Genomic DNA, 19,077 nt, shown 5'->3' on the forward strand with positions numbered 1-19,077 from the left:
GCGAAAATGCCTTGTTGATGCTAGAGGTCAGAGGAGAATGGGCCAACTGATTCAAGCTGATAGAAGAGCAACGTTGACTGAAATAACCACTCGTTACAACCGAGGTATGCAGCAAAGCATTTGTGAAGCCACAACACGCACAACCTTGAGGCGGATGGGCTACAACAGCAACAGACCCCACCGGCTACCACTCATCTCCACTACAAATAGGAAAAAGAGGCTACAATTTGCACGAGCTCACCAAAATTGGACTGTTGAAGACTGGAAAAATGCTGCCTGGTCTGATGAGTCTCGATTTCTGTTGAGACATTCAAATGGTAGAGTCCGAATTTGACGTAAACAGAATGAGAACATGTATCCATCATGCCTTGTTAACACGGTGCAGGCTGGCGGTGGTGGTGTAATGGTGTGGGGGATGTTTTCTGGGCACACTTTAGGCCCCTCAGTGCCAATTGGGCATCGTTTAAATGCCACAGGCTACCTGAGCATTGTTAATGACCATGTCCATCCCTTCATGACCACCATGTACCCATCCTCTGATGGCTACTTCCAGCAGGATAATGCACCATGTCACAAAGCTCAAATCATTTCAAATTGGTTTCTTGAACATGACAATGAGTTCACTGTACTAAAATGGCCCCCACAGTCACCAGATCTCAACCCAATAGAGCATCTTTGGGATGTGGTGGAACGGGAGCTTCGTGCCCTGGATGTGCATCCCTCAAATCTCCATCAACTGCAAGATGCTATCCTATCAATATGGGCCAACATTTCTAAAGAATGCTATCAGCACCTTGTTGAATCAATGCCACGTAGAATTAAGGCAGTTCTGAAGGCAAAAGAGGGTCCAACACTGTATTAGTATGGTGTTCCTAATAATTCTTTAGGTGAGTGTATATGCACAACTGCATAAAGGTTTGAGCACTTCCTGCCTGTTTAACACCACGCTATTCTTGTTAGTTTGCTTGTATATGGAGGTGTATAAACTCCAATTTAAATGTGCCTGTTTTCCATCCACAGGCTACATTTAGGTTCACTTGTGAAGCCTGGGCCATACTAGCCAGTCTTAAGTGGGACTCGCAGACTCCTCCCTCCTCTCATTGCTAGCATGGTAGATGCTGGAGTTAACTGGTGAGTTGTCTGTGAGTCGGTCCTCACACTCCTATAATTCACCCACTGACCCCTGGTATTGCCCATACAGCTCAGATAGGTGAGTGTTAGGACCCGAGCTACTTGAGAAACCTTGGCGCGGTGCTCGGGCTCAGACATGTCCTCCTGGTAGGACATGTTTGCTAATCTCTCAATTTTAACATCAGTTTGAGGGCTTAGGAAGATCGCAGAGTGCACCTGTCCTTGTTATTAGATTGTTCCTCCCCTCCCCCTACATTGTGACAGACGTTACTACAGTGGCAACAAGCCACTATTAGGCCTCTTTGACACAAGCAAGTTTTCTGTCAGGGTGCAATGCGTGAAGCAAACGCATAGCATCCGGACTAAATATTGTTCCTGAACTGGTTAAACGGGGTATCCCAAGTGGACAACTCTTTAAGGGGCTAGTCACACGACCGTATCCGTTTTTGCAGTCTGCAAATTGCGGCTACGCAAAACATGTATACCAGCTGCATGCATTCCGAGTTTTTCCTTTCTGCAGGTCCCGCACTATGCAACAAATGCCTATTCTTGTCTGCAAAACGGACGAGAATAGGACATGTTCTATTTTTTTTTTTTTTTTGCAGGGCTACAGAATGGACATACAAATGCGGACAATTTGTGGCCCCGTTAAAATTAATGGTTCCACATCCGACCCGCAATATATTCGGATCAGATGTGGACCGAAAATACAACTGTGTGAATGGATGCTAAGGCTGGAATCACAAATTCAGTGTTTTGAACCAAACACAAGAGTATTGCCACAAGAAACTGAAATACTTTTCTCTTTTTTTTTTCATCTGCTCCTTTAATTGGCGCAAAAAGTGGTTGCTGCCACTGCTTCTGATCATCTGTTTCTCCAGGGGAAGCTGCTGAGAAGGGCACATGAGGAGAAATGCAGCAGCACATTGCACTCATTCGGTGGAATGGGTAGACATACTGTATAATATATGGTCCCACAGAGCAGTCATTGCTTCATGTGAAGTGCCTACAGCCCTGTAGTGCGGATGTGTGCGTGGCCTTCTCAAACAGCTGATCAGCGCGGGTCCCAGGTGTCCGACCCCCATCAATCATATACTGATGACCTATAGTGAGAGTAGGTAATCAGTTATAAAGTCTCGGAAAATCCCTTTAACACAGCATTAGGCCTCATGCACACGGCTGTTGTTTTGGTCCGCACCCGAGCCGCCAAAATGGCGGCTCGGATACGGACCCATTCACTTCAATGGGGACGCAAAAGGTGCGGACAGCACTCCGTGTGCTGTCCGCATCCGTTGCTCCGTTCCGTGGCCCCGCTAAAAAAATATAACATGTCCTATTCTTGTCCGCGACAAGAATAGGCATTTATATTGAAGGCTGTCCGTGCTGTACCGCATATTGCGGAACGCGCACGGACGCCATCCGTGTTTTGCGGATCCGCGATTTGCAGACCGCAAAACACACCACGGTCGTGTGCATGAGGCCTTATTCATTGAAATTCCTCAATAAACCATTTTCCAGTGAACCAAAATGGACTTCAAGGATAAACTATTATGTACATGTGATTAATGGCTGTGATGACATGTGATTTTCATTCGCTTCAGTAAGATGACATACAATACTTGATTTATATACGGTAATTTATTGAAAAGAAGTGTAATTGTAAAAATACATTTTATCATTTAAAGTGAAATAATTTAGATTTCCATCAAGAGGTAGTACAATCAAATTTAAACAGTGACTACTGTAGTTACGTGATCAAACCTATTATCTCTACTGATGATTAATATAAGGAAGGCCATGTGTCCCATAGGAATCATAGCAGTCGAGGTAAGGTAGACTGAGCCACTCCGGCTGGTAGCTTGTAGTGCTGTAGACAAAACACTCTATGGTGTTAGCAGCTGCTCTCCCCTCAGGTGAATCATCTTTACCTCCCCACTTCAATATTTCAATCCTCTTAATAGTGCGTTGGTACATGTCTGGACAGTCTTCAAATTCATCCAGGAATTGTAGCATCTGGTCATCAACCGAATATATCTCTCCAGCAATACGGTGGCCGGTTCCTGGAACATTCATGAGAAATGGTATATTGCCATTTTGAGCTATCACCAGTGGATACTTGTCAACTGTTCTTCCTGTGCCTTTAAATACTGCTTTTCCATTGTTTGGATCAGTCATCTGGTGATAGTTTGGTTGCCCCTTCTTAAGAGTTCCATATACAAAGATGTAATTCATTTTCTCTCCTATATTGAAAATACGATAAAAACATTTTTCAAGTTAGATGAGTCTCCAAGTTTTTTTTTTATACCGATTTAACAGATCTACAAATGCTAATTATTAAATACTAAGGGAGTCATTTATTAAGACTGGAGTTTTAGATGCCGGTCTTAATAAAGCCCTGTACTGGATCTCTGAAGTTATGAAGAGTCGCCAGCCTCTACATAACTTTGGCGCATCCAGCTCCGCTTCTAAATGGAAGAAAGCTTCTAGCTGGCTTATACTTAGACCATTTTCTACTTCTAAACCCAGGGTAGAAAACGATGAATGAGACTGGCCTATCAGCCCATCCCCCTACCCTAATATAGGTGTAGTTCAGGTTAATAAATGATACCCTAAGTCTTCACTTTTGCTTTTCGAAAGCCAAGTCTGACTTCAGTCTTAAAGGGGTTGTCACATCTCATACATTGGGTGCATATCCATAGGATGTACCCCCAATATCTAATAGGAGCGGTTCCCAACTCTAGGACCCACCCCTATCTTTAGAACGGTGCTATTTCCGTCAGCCCCATAGAAGTGCACTTCATTGCAAAAGGACTTCTGAAAATAACTGCGCGAATGGGCTCCATTCTAGAGATGGATGTGGGTCCTAGAGGTGGGACCCACACCTATCAGACGTTGGGGGCATATCCTAGCGATATGCCCGCAATGTATGAGATAGGACAACCCATTTAAGCATTTGCTCCTAGATGATCTATGGTTCTACTGAACTTAATGCACATCCTTAATTTAATAAAACCAAAAGGAACTTGGATGTTACATCCTGAATACCTTGTACAGTTAGTCAGTCTTAATACAGCCATAACCCCTTAAGAACCCAAGACGAGAATGCTCGTCCTAAATGGCTCGTACTTTGTGCCCCAGGACGAGCATTCTCGTCCTGCGGTCCTTCTCTTCCCCCACATGCGGTGCCGCGGTCATATGGGAGGTTTGCGCTCACTCTCCTCATCCATCAGGTCCTCGCGCCGCGGTGGCGAGGACCCGATGGTTGCCATGGCAGCCCCAAGCCAATCAAAATATCCCAGCAGACACTCTTTGTCTTTAAAACATCTCTTTCTTTATTACATCAATGCAGATACATATTGAGGACGCGTATCGGCCCGTCCAGCCTTCATCAGCTGATGAATCACATGAACGCTAACCTGTCTGGTGAACACTGTGAAAAAAATAAAAACCGTGCCAAAAAATCCATTTTTTGTCACCTTACATCACAAAAAGTGTAATACTAAATGATCAAAAAGTAGTATGTACCCCAAAATAGTACCAATCAAACCGTTATCTCATCCCGCAAAAAATTAGACCCTACCTAAGACAATCGCCCAAAAATAAAAAAGATATGGCTTTCAGAAAATGGAGACATTAAAACTTGATTGTTTTTCTTTCAAAAATGCTTTTATTGTGTAAAACCAAAATAAATATAAAAAAATTAGGTATTGCCGCATCCGTTACAACCTGCTCTATAAAAATATCACATGATTTACCCGGTCAGGTGAAAACCATAAAAAAATAAAAACCGTGCCAAATAATCAATTTGTTTGTCACCATACATCACAAAAAGTGTACTACCAAACGATCAAAAAGTAGTATGTACTCCAAAATAGTACCAATCAAACAGTCACCTCATGCCACAAACACTGAGCCCCTACATAAGATAATTGCCTGAATACAGCCCCATGGGATGAATATTGAATTTAATGTAAGTGGTATTGAATAATGTAGATATGTCTTATCAGTATATAGCCAAGGATTTATGTATGGAGTTGTTTTTAATATACTGTTTTTATTTTTATTGATAGGTGGAGGACGGACTGCATTGGATCTCCATCGTGCACGGGAATGTTGTGTCAGATGGTCATCTGTGAGCGACATAACGGGTAATCTCCAATTAATCTAACAAAGGTTTGCTTTTGACTGTATACCCCAGAGGAAATCCGTAGCTGTCTTGTGATGACCGAGATGCCAGCTCGCACGGTGGATCGGCCTACCATTGGTGGTCTGTTTTACTGCTGCGCCGCTCGGCTGGGATCATCTCCATGGCAATGGCGACGCTCCCTGTGCTGGGTGTGTTTGGTAAGGTCAGGTGGACGTGAGCTATCTGGCCATATGACTGGAAGTTAGGTGACGTTGATACGTCACTCGCTAGGGATGAACGTGATATAGGAGGTAGGAACTGTGAATGGACATGGACAGTGGCTTGGAAGAGACGCCATCCCCATGTGCATGATGTGATGGATCCATTTGTTGCTGTCCTCCATGAGGTAACACTTTATGCACCAATTAAGGTTGGTCAGTAGTGATGACAATTACCTAGTGAATGCGTTGTATTGGTATTTTTTTAATAAGTGGGTGTTATAGTGATGAATTGGCATGTTTTATTGGCATAGGAATATTGGGGGAGATGCTATATATACTTTATAAACTTCCAATGTTCACTCTACATTATGCTTAAAAAATACTACTATGTAGTCAAAACATTGCACTTTCTTTGGCTTTTTGGTACATTTTTCTATGGACCCATTATGAATAAAGATCTTCTAATGGACATGCTGCCGTCAACTTTGATTTGAATACAATCCTGAGGAGAGGTCAACTCATGATCATTTCCTGGCTATCCCCTTTAAATGTGTGCTGGTATATAAATTGTTATGTGCATTGTGCCCAGCAATTATACATGCAGTGGGCCGGACCCATTCAACTTGATTATGACATGTCATATTTTTTTGCGGTGCGGAATAACGGAAAGAAACACCACGGAAGCACTCCATAGTGCTTCCGGTGTTCCGTTCCATGACTCCGTTCCACAACTCCGGAATTGCGGACCCATTCAAGTGAATGGGTCTGCATTCGTGATGCGGGGTGCACGCGGCCGGCGGCCGTGGATTGCCGACCCGCCGTTTGCGGGCCGCAATACGGCCACGGCCGTGTGCATGAGGCCTAAGGCTAGAGCTACATGATGACATTTGTTGCGTGACTATTTGTCACAGTAATGTTACACAACATTTTTTGTAATAATAGTCTATTGTGTTGAACTGTGACATGTGACATCCAGCGACTGCGGCACTACAGTTGCCCAAAAATCCATCCAAGTTTGTGTTGTGCAACACGTCGCAGTGTAGTTGTGACATTTTGTTGCGTGACTTTTTGTCATGCAACAAATGTCGTTGTGTAGCTGAACCCTTATTTTGGTCACTAAAAAAAAATATAATAATTTCAGAACACTGTCTGCCAAAGTAACAAATTATTGCCCAATCGTGTCCACGTCCAAAAGGAAGTGTAAAATCCAATTGTCCAGCCTGCATCCAAAGACATCAATATAGAGAAGGAAGAGGATATTGTTTTTTTTATGATGTTAGAGGTCATTTTGAAAGGCTTTTTCCTCTTGTACCTTGGACAAGAAGAAGCTAACTTATAGCTGCCATGGTTAGCAGCCATGGAACTTAAATTCAGTCAGGCTTAATTTTATTTTGACAGTCCAGGAGTTAAAGGCTACATAACATTAATTACAACATCATCATAGGGGGAGATATATCAAGACTGGTGGATCTATCCCTGCGCTGGTGTGAGATGCGCCTGATTTGTTAAGAGACAGAAGCCGCTTAATAAATCAGGCGCACCTCTGCCCTGCTGTGCGCTAGAAACTGAAGTTTACGCCAGCTACAGACCAGCGTAGACTTCAGCTATAACTTCCGCCACTTTCTGGCGAAAGTTATAGTAAATGCAGCGGCGATGCAAAGCCATACCCCTTTTCTCGGCACAGAAAAGTGCAGAGAACCTCAAAAAGCCGCAAATTATGGTGCACAGCTGCTGTGTGCCTTAATTTGCAACATTTTTATGCCACAATTGTGGCATATAGGGCTTGATAAATGTCCCCCATTGTGGTTGATGGAGCATCCTGAATGAAATCTCCATATGAAGTGATACCACCATAAAATACTAAGCTATGGCCAGCACAGTGGCTCAGTGGTTAGCACTGGTATTGTGCAATGCTGGGGTCCTAGGTTCAAATTTGACCAAGGACAACATCTGCGTGGAGTTTGTAAATTCTCCCTGTGTTTGGGTGAGTTTCCTCTGGGTACTCCGGTTTCCTTCCACACTCCAGAGACATACTGATAGGGACCTTAGATTGTGAGCCCCAATGGGAACAGCTTAAAGCTAATTTTGTAAGGAACTTAGATTGTGAGCCCCATTGGGGACAGCTTGAAGCCAATGTCTGTAAAGCGCTACGGGACAGGACTTTCTTTTCTGTCCTGGATAACAGAAACCAGACATATTTGTCATGCTTGCCTATAGACATCTATTATGACAGATCAAAACGGAATGTCTCTAAAGGTTTTCGTTTTGAATTCAGTCTTATAATTCCGTTATTTTCCGTTATAATGGAAAGCAAAAACGGAATTGCGAATGCTGATGTAAATTCCCCCTTAGCTATAGGCATTCATATAAGTATTCTTAGTCAATGGCTACTGAATAAAAGCCAGGAATATAATTTTCTTTTCATTACAACAATTTCCTTCAAATCTTGCAGTCACGAGGTCCATTATTCTGATAACAAAGAGCTGTGTCTCGTCTTTTATTATAGGAATCATTACCTTTATAGCCATGTTTTCAGTAACCAACGAGACTGCTTTAGGAAGAAACCTGCCCTAGAAGGACTACAGAGGGGTCAAAGGTGAGCACTAAAACATGCAATTAATTCTCGTAAGAGGATTAGGGCACTCATGTTCACTCTGAATCAGAAAAATGAATTGTGAATAAAATGGTTTGAATCTAAGAGTTTAGATGTCAAGACTAATAAATGTGAAATGGATGAAGCAAGCTCTTAGAAAATTAAGTGAGAGAAGGCACAAAAAAGGTATTACATCCGAGACCGTACTGATGAACATTAATGTGTCCAATTAAGAAACATAAAAGCCCGGTGACATCACATACAACTGTCTCACTGTAGTACACCCATTGTGCTTTACAGCAAGGACAGACCCTAAAGAAGAGGGAGGCAGAGTTATATACGTTACAGAACAGCTTCACAATCACTGGTCACACTACCAATCTCCAGGTATCCACCAACAGGGGCATATTGGCCATAGAGCTTACAGGGAAATTTCCCGGTGGGCCGATACCCAGGGGGACGCCTGAGCCCTCCTCACCACCGGCCAGTGGAAGTTTTTGGGGATGTATTTTGTGCTGCTGGCAGTATTTTGTGATGGACTGTGGTATTTGGCTCTGTTGGGGGTGGTATAATGTGATACAATATGGTATTGTTGGCCCTGCCTTCCATCAATTTGGACCCAACTGCAAAACAGGGCCACTTTTAGTATTTTTTCAAGGGCCACTTTAAGTTCCCAATCAGTCCCTGTCCACCAACTTGTACCAATTACCTGTAGTAGAGGAAATGAGACGGACTCAATAGAAAGTCTATGGACCTATCTCAATTCTATGTCCTGCAACAAAGAGAGCGCAGCATGCAAGTGCTTCTCTTTCCTCCTCCTAGCGATCGGTGGGGGTCTTAGCATTCAGACCCACACCAATCAATACTTTTATTAGGTCACTATGACAAATCAAAAGTTCTATGAAAGCTCAGTAACCCTTTAACATATATATATATTTTTTATTTTAGCAATTTGTGCTACAATAGCTCTTTAGTGGGATCGGACCAAACAGGCTAGCTCCGTTAATGCATCGATGAGCTTTGGGCACCCATGATGTTGTCATCAGTTGCCCTTCTTTGGATCACTTCTGTTCGGTACTAATCACTGCATACTGATAACACAGTCTTCTGGGGTAGGCTTTACACTACTTTAGCTGCCACTTTGCATTATGATAATTCTAGACTGGTGTGCAGTCTGACAAACTGACAAGCTTGTATGTTGGCCTGTTATGACACATTGAAAGTTGCTGAGCAGTTCAATTTGCCCATCATACAGGTATATGACTGTAAACAATACTTTATGAATTTATTAGCAAGTGCTACCAAACCATGTAGCATGATCCATTAAAGGGCTTGTTTAAGATTACCAAAAACTTGGGCACAGGCAGGGTTCAGAAGTGAAGGAATGCCATGTGGTTTTTGAAGGGCAGATTTTGTTGGAATGGTTTTCTGAAGACCTGTCACATTTAAAGAGACCCTGAGGTATCCCTACAGTGGAAATCCCCAAGAAGTGACATTTTGGAAACTACACCGCTCAAGGAGTTTATCGATAGCTGTATTGAGTGCTTTGACCCCACTGCCATTTCTAAGAATTACTTGGCTGTGAAAATGTAAAATTTAATTTCTTCCCATAAAATGTTGCTTTAGCCCCAGATTTTTCATTTTAACAAATGGTAATATGAGAAATATTTTTTTCTGAGTACAATAATATCCCCTATGTGGTCATAAACTGCTGTTTGGGCACACCGCAGGGTTCAGACAAGAAAGAGAACCATGAGCATTTGAGGCTTAGTTTGGCAATTTATACAGCACTGGCTGACAACTGCAGATAATAAAGCACACATAATATAGCTGCGTAATGCGGCCTTAGTAAATGCATTATATTAGGTTTAGTAATTTCATTGTTAAAGGGGCTATCCCATGATTAATGTAAAAATGAAAATCAGAGATCTTATGGTACATAACAATCTCTAACATGGTTCTATACACGCTCCGGTTCATCCAATCGCCACACGGGGAGAGCATTACAGGAAGCCTGTGCTTCCAGTATTACACTCTTAGGGTCCATTCACACGTCCGTTGTTTCTTTCCTGATCTGTTCCGTTTTTTGCGACACAGATCTGGACCAGTTCTGTACCCATTCATTTTCAATGGGTCCTGAAAAAAATCGGACAGCTCAATGTCTGATTTTTTTTCAGGACCCATTTAAAATGAATGGGTACAGAACTGGTCCAGATCTGTTCCGCAAAAAACAGAACAGATCAGGAAAGAAACAACGGACGTGTGAATAGACCCTTAGATGCCCTGGTCAGGTTTGACCATGGCATCTGAGAGGTTAAATGTCTGCGATCGGCATTACCACCCATCACGGACATTAGCCACGGGTGCCTGCTGTGTGAAACATTCTGCTCCATTCTGGAGCAGGTGCCATCTTTAAAGACCCAACATATGACGTACATAGCGGGAAGGGGTTAAGCATATGTAAACGTACACAGGAGTATCCCCAATAGAGAAATAAAAATTGTGAATGGGTCGCATCCGTAAAACGGAATGCCCACGGAACGGCGCCCTTGTATTGCGGGTCCGCAATACGGCAATGGGCAGCACACGTTCGTGTGCAGGAGGCCTAAGAAGCAGTATTTATAATAGCACCAGATATCAGAAAGCCCATGTTATAGCAAAACACCATCATATTGTTATTGCCCACAAAAAATACAATGGTTCCCAGAGGAAATGCTATGGCTATAGTTATACCCTTGTCCATAATGACCAGGTGCCGTACATGTATAGTGCTTGGTCTTGAATCCGGACCGTGCTTGCTGTTGGCCTTTAATCCGAGCATTGTACATGTACGGTGTGGGATTAAAGCTCCTGCTACTGCTGAGGATCCCAAGGAGGACACAGAAGCGGTTTATTTGTTCGGTACAGAACGCTCAATGCCATTTCCTGTGTGCACCCAGAGTAGAGCTGCTCCATGTACAATGTCCCCAAAGGGGGCTGTTTTACCTTGCTTAGTCTTCATGTACATGTCTGAGCACTACGTTTAGCGTATATATACAGTGCCTTGCAAAAGTATTACCCCCCCCCCCCCCCTTGACTTTTTTCGTATTTTGGTGCCTCACAACCTGGAATTAACATGGATTGTTTGAGTATTTGCAATCATTTAATTTACAGGACATGCTCACAACTTTGAAGATTTTTTTTATTTATTTTTTTTATTGTGAAGCAAACAACTAATAAGACAAAATAACAGAAAAAATCAATGTGCATAACTATTCACCACCCTGAATTCAATACTTTGTAGAGCCGTTTTTTGCGGCAATCACAGCTCCAATTCGCTTTGGAGAAGTCTCTATGAGCTTGCCACATCTTACCACTGGGATTTTTGCCCATTCCTCCTTGCAAAACTGCTCCAGCTCCTTCAAGTTTGCGCTTGTGAACAGCAATTTGTAAGTCTGACCACAGATTTTCTATTGGATTGAGATCTGGGCTTTGACATGGCCATTCCAACACATTTACATGTTTCCCCTTAAACCACTCAAGTGTTGCTTTAGCAGTGTGCTTGGGGTCATTGTCCTGCTGGAAGGTGAACCTCCGTCCTAGCCTCAGATCACGCACAGAGTGGTACAGGTTTTGCTCAAGAATATCGCTGTATTTAGCACCATACATCTGTCCCTCAACTCTGACCAGTTTCCCAGTCCCAGCTGCTGAAAAACATCCCCACAGCATGATGCTGCCACCACTATGTGGGGATGGTGTTCTTTGGTGATGTGATGTGTTGGGTTTGCACCAAACATGGCTTTTTCTTTGGCCGAGAAGTTCAATTTTATTCTCATCAGACCAGAGCACCTTCCTCCATACATTTTGGGAGTCTCCCACATGCCTTTTCGCAAACTCGCAAAGTGCCTTATTTTTAGCTGAAAGTAATGGCTTTCTTCTGGCCACTCTGCCATAAAGCTCAACTCTATGGAGCATATGGCTTATTGTCGTTCTATGTACAGATACTCCAGTCTCTGCTGTGGAACTCTGCAGCTCCTCCATGGTTACCTTAGGTCTCTGTGCTGCCTCTCTGATTAATGCCCTCCTTGCCCGGTCCGTGAGTTTTTGTGGGGGGCCGTCTCTTGGCAGGTTTGCTGTTGTTTCATGTTCTTTCCATTTGGTTATGATAGATTTGATGGTGCTTCTGGGGATCATCAAAGATTTGGATATTTTTTTATAACCTAACCCTGACTTGTACTTCTCAACAACATTGTTTCTTACTTGTTTGGAGAGTTCCTTGATCTTCATGGCAGGGTTTGTTTAGTTATGCCTTATGCTTAGGTGTTGCAGCCTTTGGACATTTCAAAAAAGGTGTGTATATGTAATGACAGATCATGTGACACTTAGATTGCAAACTGGTGGACATCAATTCACTAATTTTGTGACTTCTGAAGGTAATTGGTTACACCAGAGCTTTTTATGGGCTTCCTAACCAAAGGGGTGAATACATACGCACATGCCAATTTTCTGTTTTCTATTTCTAAACAATAGTTTTATTTAACAAAGTTAAGGTGGGTACTCCTGCGCTGCCGCTACTGTGCGGCGCGCACAGGAAAGGGGAAGCCAGAGGACAAAGTAAACTACCTCGAATAGAAAAAAAGAAGGAAAAAAGGACTTGGGATTGTTACACGCATCATACTAACAATATTCACCGGGAACTTGGAGGCAACTGGCAGCATATCATTGCAGGTGAAAACGCTGCACATATAGCTTGCATTTAATAGGGCAGCATGCATCTATTGTAGTGTCCAAGGGTAGTGTCTCTTCTAACGGCGCGGGATCCATTTAATCCTACATTCCCTAAAAGTTTTATTTATATATTTTTCTTATTTCACTTCAGCAACTTAGACTGTTGTGTTCTGATCCATCACATAAAATTCAGATTAACAAAACATTGAACTTATGGCTGTAATATAACAAAACAGCTTACAGCATTGCGGCTCTAGTCCTCCCCGTTGGGCTGTTCTTGGCTGCAGCATTTACATCTCTGTATACCCGACATGACAACTGCAGCCAGTCGTGCCATATACTGATGCCAGTGATAGGCAGCATACGAGCAAATCACAGTGGCAGAGTGCGAAGAATCAGGGTGGCAGTACTAGAAGCGGCAGGGGATGAAACAGGTGATCATAAATTATTTTATTATTTTATGACAAATTCCATCTGGACTGATTTTGTTAACTTAGCCTCTTTAACCCTTTTAGGTCCGGAGGTTGTTGTTTTTTGTGTTTTCGTTTTGCGCTCCTGCCTTCCCAGAGCCATAACTTTTTTTATTTGTCTGTTCACATAGCCATATAAGGGCTTGTTTTTTGCAGTACAAGTTCTAAATGGGGTGAAATTGCAAAAAAACAAAAAGCAATTCCACCACAGTTCTTATTTACGATGTACCATAAAACTGACCGGTTACTTTTATTCTACAGGTCAGTACGAATCCGGCGATACCTTATATGTATAGTTTTTCTTACGTTTTGATAGTGGGAAAAAAAATCTGTTTTATTTTTTGGGTCGTCATATTTTGACCCCTATAGCTTTTTTGCAATTATGTCTACGGAGCTGTATGTGGGCGCATTTTTTGCTGGGCGATCTGAACTTTTTATTGATACCATTCTGGGGTGTGTATGACTTTTTGATCACTTTTTATTTTATTTTTTTTGTAGAAAATGAAGCGACCAAAAACGCAGAATCGGCCATTAGGACGCTTTTTTCCATTTTGCTGTTTGCCGTATGGGGAATATATTTTAATATTTTTAAACTATTGGAGTTTTCGCACATCGCGACACCCAGGATATGTATTTTAAAATTTATTTCGTTTTTATTTTTACACTTTTTGATAGTTCTATAGAACTATAACATGCAATCATTAGATTGCTATTATCATAGACTACAATGCACTTGGATTGGAATCTATGATGATTTTACTAGTTTCCTATGGAGCCCTATTACAGGCAAGGTCTCCATAGGAAATACTATGCAGCAGCCTCCTGTTATTCACAAAGAAAGGGGCTGCTGCATACACGCTCCGGCTCCTCCGATCGCCACACGGGGGAGCCGGAGCACCACCGGAAGCATGCGTGTTTCACGCGCACAGATACAGTGGTCAGGATTGACCACGGCATCTGAGGGTTTAAATGTCCCCAATCGGCATTACTGCCGGTTGCCGACATTAGCCGCGGGTGTCTGCTATAAGAAGCAGACGGCCACCCACATCTATGGCGCTCAGGAGCGCGCACCATCTTTAACCGCCTCCGGACCGCCTAACGCAGGAACGCGTTCCGGAGGCGGCAGCCCTGCGCAGAGTCACGCATATATGCGTCATCTCGCGAGACGCAAGATTTCCTGTGAACGCGCACACACGGGCGCGCGCGTTCACAGGATCGGAAGGTAAACGAGTGGATCTCCAGCCTGCCAGCGGCGATCGTTCGCTGGCAGGCTGGAGATGCGATTTTTTTAACCCCTAACAGGTATATTAGACGCTGTTTTGATAACAGCGTCTAATATACCTGCTACATGGTCCTCTGGTGGTCCCTTTTGTTTGGATCGACCACCAGAGGACACAGGTAGCTCAGTAAAGTAGCACCAAACACCACTACACTGCACTACACCCCCCCCTGTCACTTATTAACCCCTTATGAACCCCTGATCACCCCATATAGACTCCCTGATCACCCCCCTGTCATTGATCACCCCCCTGTCATTGATCACCCCCCTGTAAGGCTCCATTCAGACGTCCGTATGATTTTTACGGATCCACTGATACATGGATCGGATCCGCAAAACGCATACGGACGTCTGAATGGAGCCTTACAGGGGGGTGATCAATGACGGGGGTGATCACCCCATATAGACTCCCTGATCACCCCCCTGTCATTGATCACCCCCCTGTCATTGATCACCCCCCTGTAGGGCTGCATTCAGATGTCCGTATGTTTTTTACGGATCCATGGATACATGGATCGGATCCGCAAAACACATACAGGCGTCTGAATGGAGCCTTACAGGGGGGTGATCACCCCATATAGACTCCCTGATCACCCCCGTCATTGATCATCCCCTTGTAAGGCTCCATTCAGACGTCCGTATGATTTTTACGGATCCACTGATACATGGATCGGATCCGCAAAACACATACGGACGTCTGAATGGAGCCTTACAGGGGGGTGATCATTGACGGGGGTGATCACCCCATATAGACTCCCTGATCACCCCCCTGTCATTGATCACCCCCCTGTAAGGCTGCATTCAGATGTCCGTATTTTTTTTACGGATCCACGGATACATGGATCGGATCCGCAAAACACATACAGGCGTCTGAATGGAGCCTTACAGGGGGGTGATCACCCCATATAGACTCCCTGATCACCCCCGTCATTGATCACCCCCTTGTAAGGCTCCATTCAGACGTCCGTATGATTTTTACGGATCCACTGATACATGGATCGGATCCGCAAAACACATACGGACATCTGAATGGAGCCTTATAGGGGGGTGATCAATGACAGGGGGGTGATCACCCCATATAGACTCCCTGATCACCCCCCTGTAAGGCTGCATTCAGATGTCCGTATGATTTTTACGGATCCACTGATACATGGATCGGATCCGCAAAATACATACGGACATCTGAATGGAGCCTTATAGGGGGGTGATCAATGACAGGGGGGTGATCACCCCATATAGACTCCCTGATCACCCCCCTGTCATTGATCACCCCCCTGTCATTGATCACCCCCCTGTAGGGCTGCATTCAGATGTCCGTATGTTTTTTACGGATCCATGGATACATGGATCGGATCCGCAAAACACATACAGGCGTCTGAATGGAGCCTTACAGGGGGGTGATCACCCCATATAGACTCCCTGATCACCCCCGTCATTGATCATCCCCTTGTAAGGCTCCATTCAGACGTCCGTATGATTTTTACGGATCCACTGATACATGGATCGGATCCGCAAAACACATACGGACGTCTGAATGGAGCCTTACAGGGGGGTGATCATTGACGGGGGTGATCACCCCATATAGACTCCCTGATCACCCCCCTGTCATTGATCACCCCCCTGTAAGGCTGCATTCAGATGTCCGTATTTTTTTTACGGATCCACGGATACATGGATCGGATCCGCAAAACACATACAGGCGTCTGAATGGAGCCTTACAGGGGGGTGATCACCCCATATAGACTCCCTGATCACCCCCGTCATTGATCACCCCCTTGTAAGGCTCCATTCAGACGTCCGTATGATTTTTACGGATCCACTGATACATGGATCGGATCCGCAAAACACATACGGACATCTGAATGGAGCCTTATAGGGGGGTGATCAATGACAGGGGGGTGATCACCCCATATAGACTCCCTGATCACCCCCCTGTAAGGCTGCATTCAGATGTCCGTATGATTTTTACGGATCCACTGATACATGGATCGGATCCGCAAAATACATACGGACATCTGAATGGAGCCTTATAGGGGGGTGATCAATGACAGGGGGGTGATCACCCCATATAGACTCCTTGATCACCCCCCTGTCATTGATCACCCCCCTGTCATTGATCACCCCCTGTCATTGATCACCCCCTGTCATTGATCACCCCCTGTCATTGATCACCCCCCTGTAAGGCTCCATTCAGACATTTTTTTGGCCCAAGTTAGCGGAAATTTTTTTTTTTATTCTTACAAAGTCTCATATTCCACTAACTTGTGTCAAAAAATAAAATCTCACATGAACTCACCATACCCCTCACGGAATCCAAATGCATAAAAATTTTTAGACATTTATATTCCAGACTTCTTCTCACGCTTTAGGGCCCCTAGTAATGCCAGGGCAGTATAAATACCCCACATGTGACCCCATTTCGGAAAGAAGACACCCCAAGGTATTCGCTGAGGGGCATATTGAGTCCATGAAAGATTGAAATTTTTGTCCCAAGTTAGCGGAAAGGGAGACTTTGTGAGAAAAAAAAATAAAAAATCAATTTCCGCTAACTTGTGCCAAAAAAAAAAAAATTTGATGAACTCGCCATGCCCCTTATTGAATACCTTGGGGTGTCTTCTTTCCAAAATGGGGTCACATGTGGGATATTTATACTGCCCTGGCTTTTTAGGGGCCCTAAAGCGTGAGAAGAAGTCTGGGATCCAAATGTCTAAAAATGCCCTCATAAAAGGAATGTGGGCCCCTTTGCACACCTAGGCTGCAAAAAAGTGTCACACATCTGGTATCGCCGTACTCAGGAGAAGTTGGGCAATGTGTTTTGGGGTGTCATTTTACATATACCCATGCTGGGTGAGATAAATATCTTGGTCAAATGCCAACTTTGTATAAAAAATGGGAAAAGTTGTCTTTTGCCGAGATATTTCTCTCACCCAGCATGAGTATATGTAAAAAGACACCTCAAAACACATTGCCCAACTTCTCCTGAATACGGCGATACCACATGTGTGACACTTTTTTGCAGCCTAGGTGGGCAAAGGGGCCCACATTCCAAAGAGCACCTTTCGGATTTCACAGGTCATTTACCTACTTACCACACATTAGGGCCCCTAGAATTCCAGGGCAGTATAACTACCCCACAAGTGACCCCATTTTGGAAAGAAGACACCCCAAGGTATTCCGTGAGGGGCATGGCGAGTTCCTAGAATTTATTTTTTTTGTCACAAGTTAGCGGAAAATTATGATTTTTTTTTCCTTTCCTTACAAAGTCTCATATTCCACTAACTTGTGACAAAAAATAAAAACTTCCATGAACTCACTATGCCCATCACGAAATAACTTGGGGTGTCTTCTTTCCAAAATGGGGTCATTTGTGGGGTAGTTATACTGCCCTGGCATTTTAGGAGCCGAATGCGTGAGAAGTGGTTTGAAATCAAAATCTGTAAAAAATGGCCGGTGAAATCCGAAAGGTGCTCTTTGGAATGTGGGCCCCTTTGCCCACCTAGGCTGCAAAAAAGTGTCACACATCTGGTATCCCCGTACTCAGGAGAAGTTGGGCAATATGTTTTGGGGTGTCTTTTTACATATACCCATGCTGGGTAAGAGAAATATCTTGGCAAAAGACAACTTTTCCCATTTTTTTATACAAAGTTGGCATTTGACCGAGATATTTATCTCACCCAGCATGGGTATATGTAAAATGACACCCCAAACCATTTTTTTTTTTTACCCAAACATTTTTTTTTTATCAAAGACATGTAGAACAATAAATTTAGAGAAAAATTTATATATGGATGTCGTTTTTTTTGCAAAATTTTACAACTGAAAGTGAAAAATGTCATTTTTTTGCAAAAAAATCGTTAAATTTCGATTAATAACAAAAAAAGTAAAAATGCCAGCAGCAATGAAATACCACCAAATGAAAGCTCTATTAGTGAGAAGAAAAGGAGGTAAAATTCATTTGGGTGGTAAGTTGCATGACCGAGCAATAAACGGTGAAAGTAGGGTAGGTCAGAAGTGTAAAAAGTGGCCTGGTCATTAAGGGTGTTTAAGCTATGGGGGCTGAGGGGGTTAAAGACCCCGCCAGCGCCATACATGTACGGCACTTGGCGTTAAGGGGTTAAATGTACAATATATGAACAAAAGTAATGGCTTTAAAAATGGTGCCCGCTCATGAGTACATTGGGCACCATAGTCCCTGGGTTTCTGTTTTACTCAGGGATAATGTGAGATTGCCAATAATGCCGACTGCAGAAATTTAGACCCTCAGATGCCATGGTCAATTGTGACCATGGCATCTGAGGCAGCTTTCCCATGGAGTGTAGTGCTGAGATCAATGAAGCTGTTTCTTGGTGGTGACAGGCCGGAACCTGTAGGAGGTTACCAGGCCTATCACAGGTATATTCTAATGTAGGCCTGCAGGTGACAACACTGCATTGGAATATACAGAATTTCTCGCCCAATTCCTTGGGGGACACAGGAAACCTTGGGTATAGCTCATCTCCATAGGAGGCGTGACACTAAGTGAAAGACTGTTAAGCCCCTCCTCCAGCAGC

At 43.6% G+C, this 19,077-nt stretch overlaps 1 protein-coding gene across 1 annotated transcript in view; it reads right to left on the reverse strand.

Moving 5' to 3' along the window:
• Positions 1 to 2,756: 2,756 nt before the first annotated feature.
• GGACT (gamma-glutamylamine cyclotransferase) overlaps positions 2,757 to 19,077 on the reverse strand; it is a 61,411-nt gene continuing 45,090 nt past the window's right edge. The window contains exon 2 of the mRNA XM_040421995.1: positions 2,757 to 3,373. Within this exon, the coding sequence (XP_040277929.1) occupies positions 2,902 to 3,363 (462 nt within the window). The 5' untranslated portion in view covers positions 3,364 to 3,373 and the 3' untranslated portion in view covers positions 2,757 to 2,901. The remainder of the gene's footprint in view (positions 3,374 to 19,077) is intronic.

The sequence above is a fragment of the Bufo bufo genome, chromosome 3, assembly GCF_905171765.1.
Source record: "Bufo bufo chromosome 3, aBufBuf1.1, whole genome shotgun sequence".
Classification (NCBI taxonomy): Eukaryota; Metazoa; Chordata; class Amphibia; order Anura; family Bufonidae; genus Bufo; species Bufo bufo.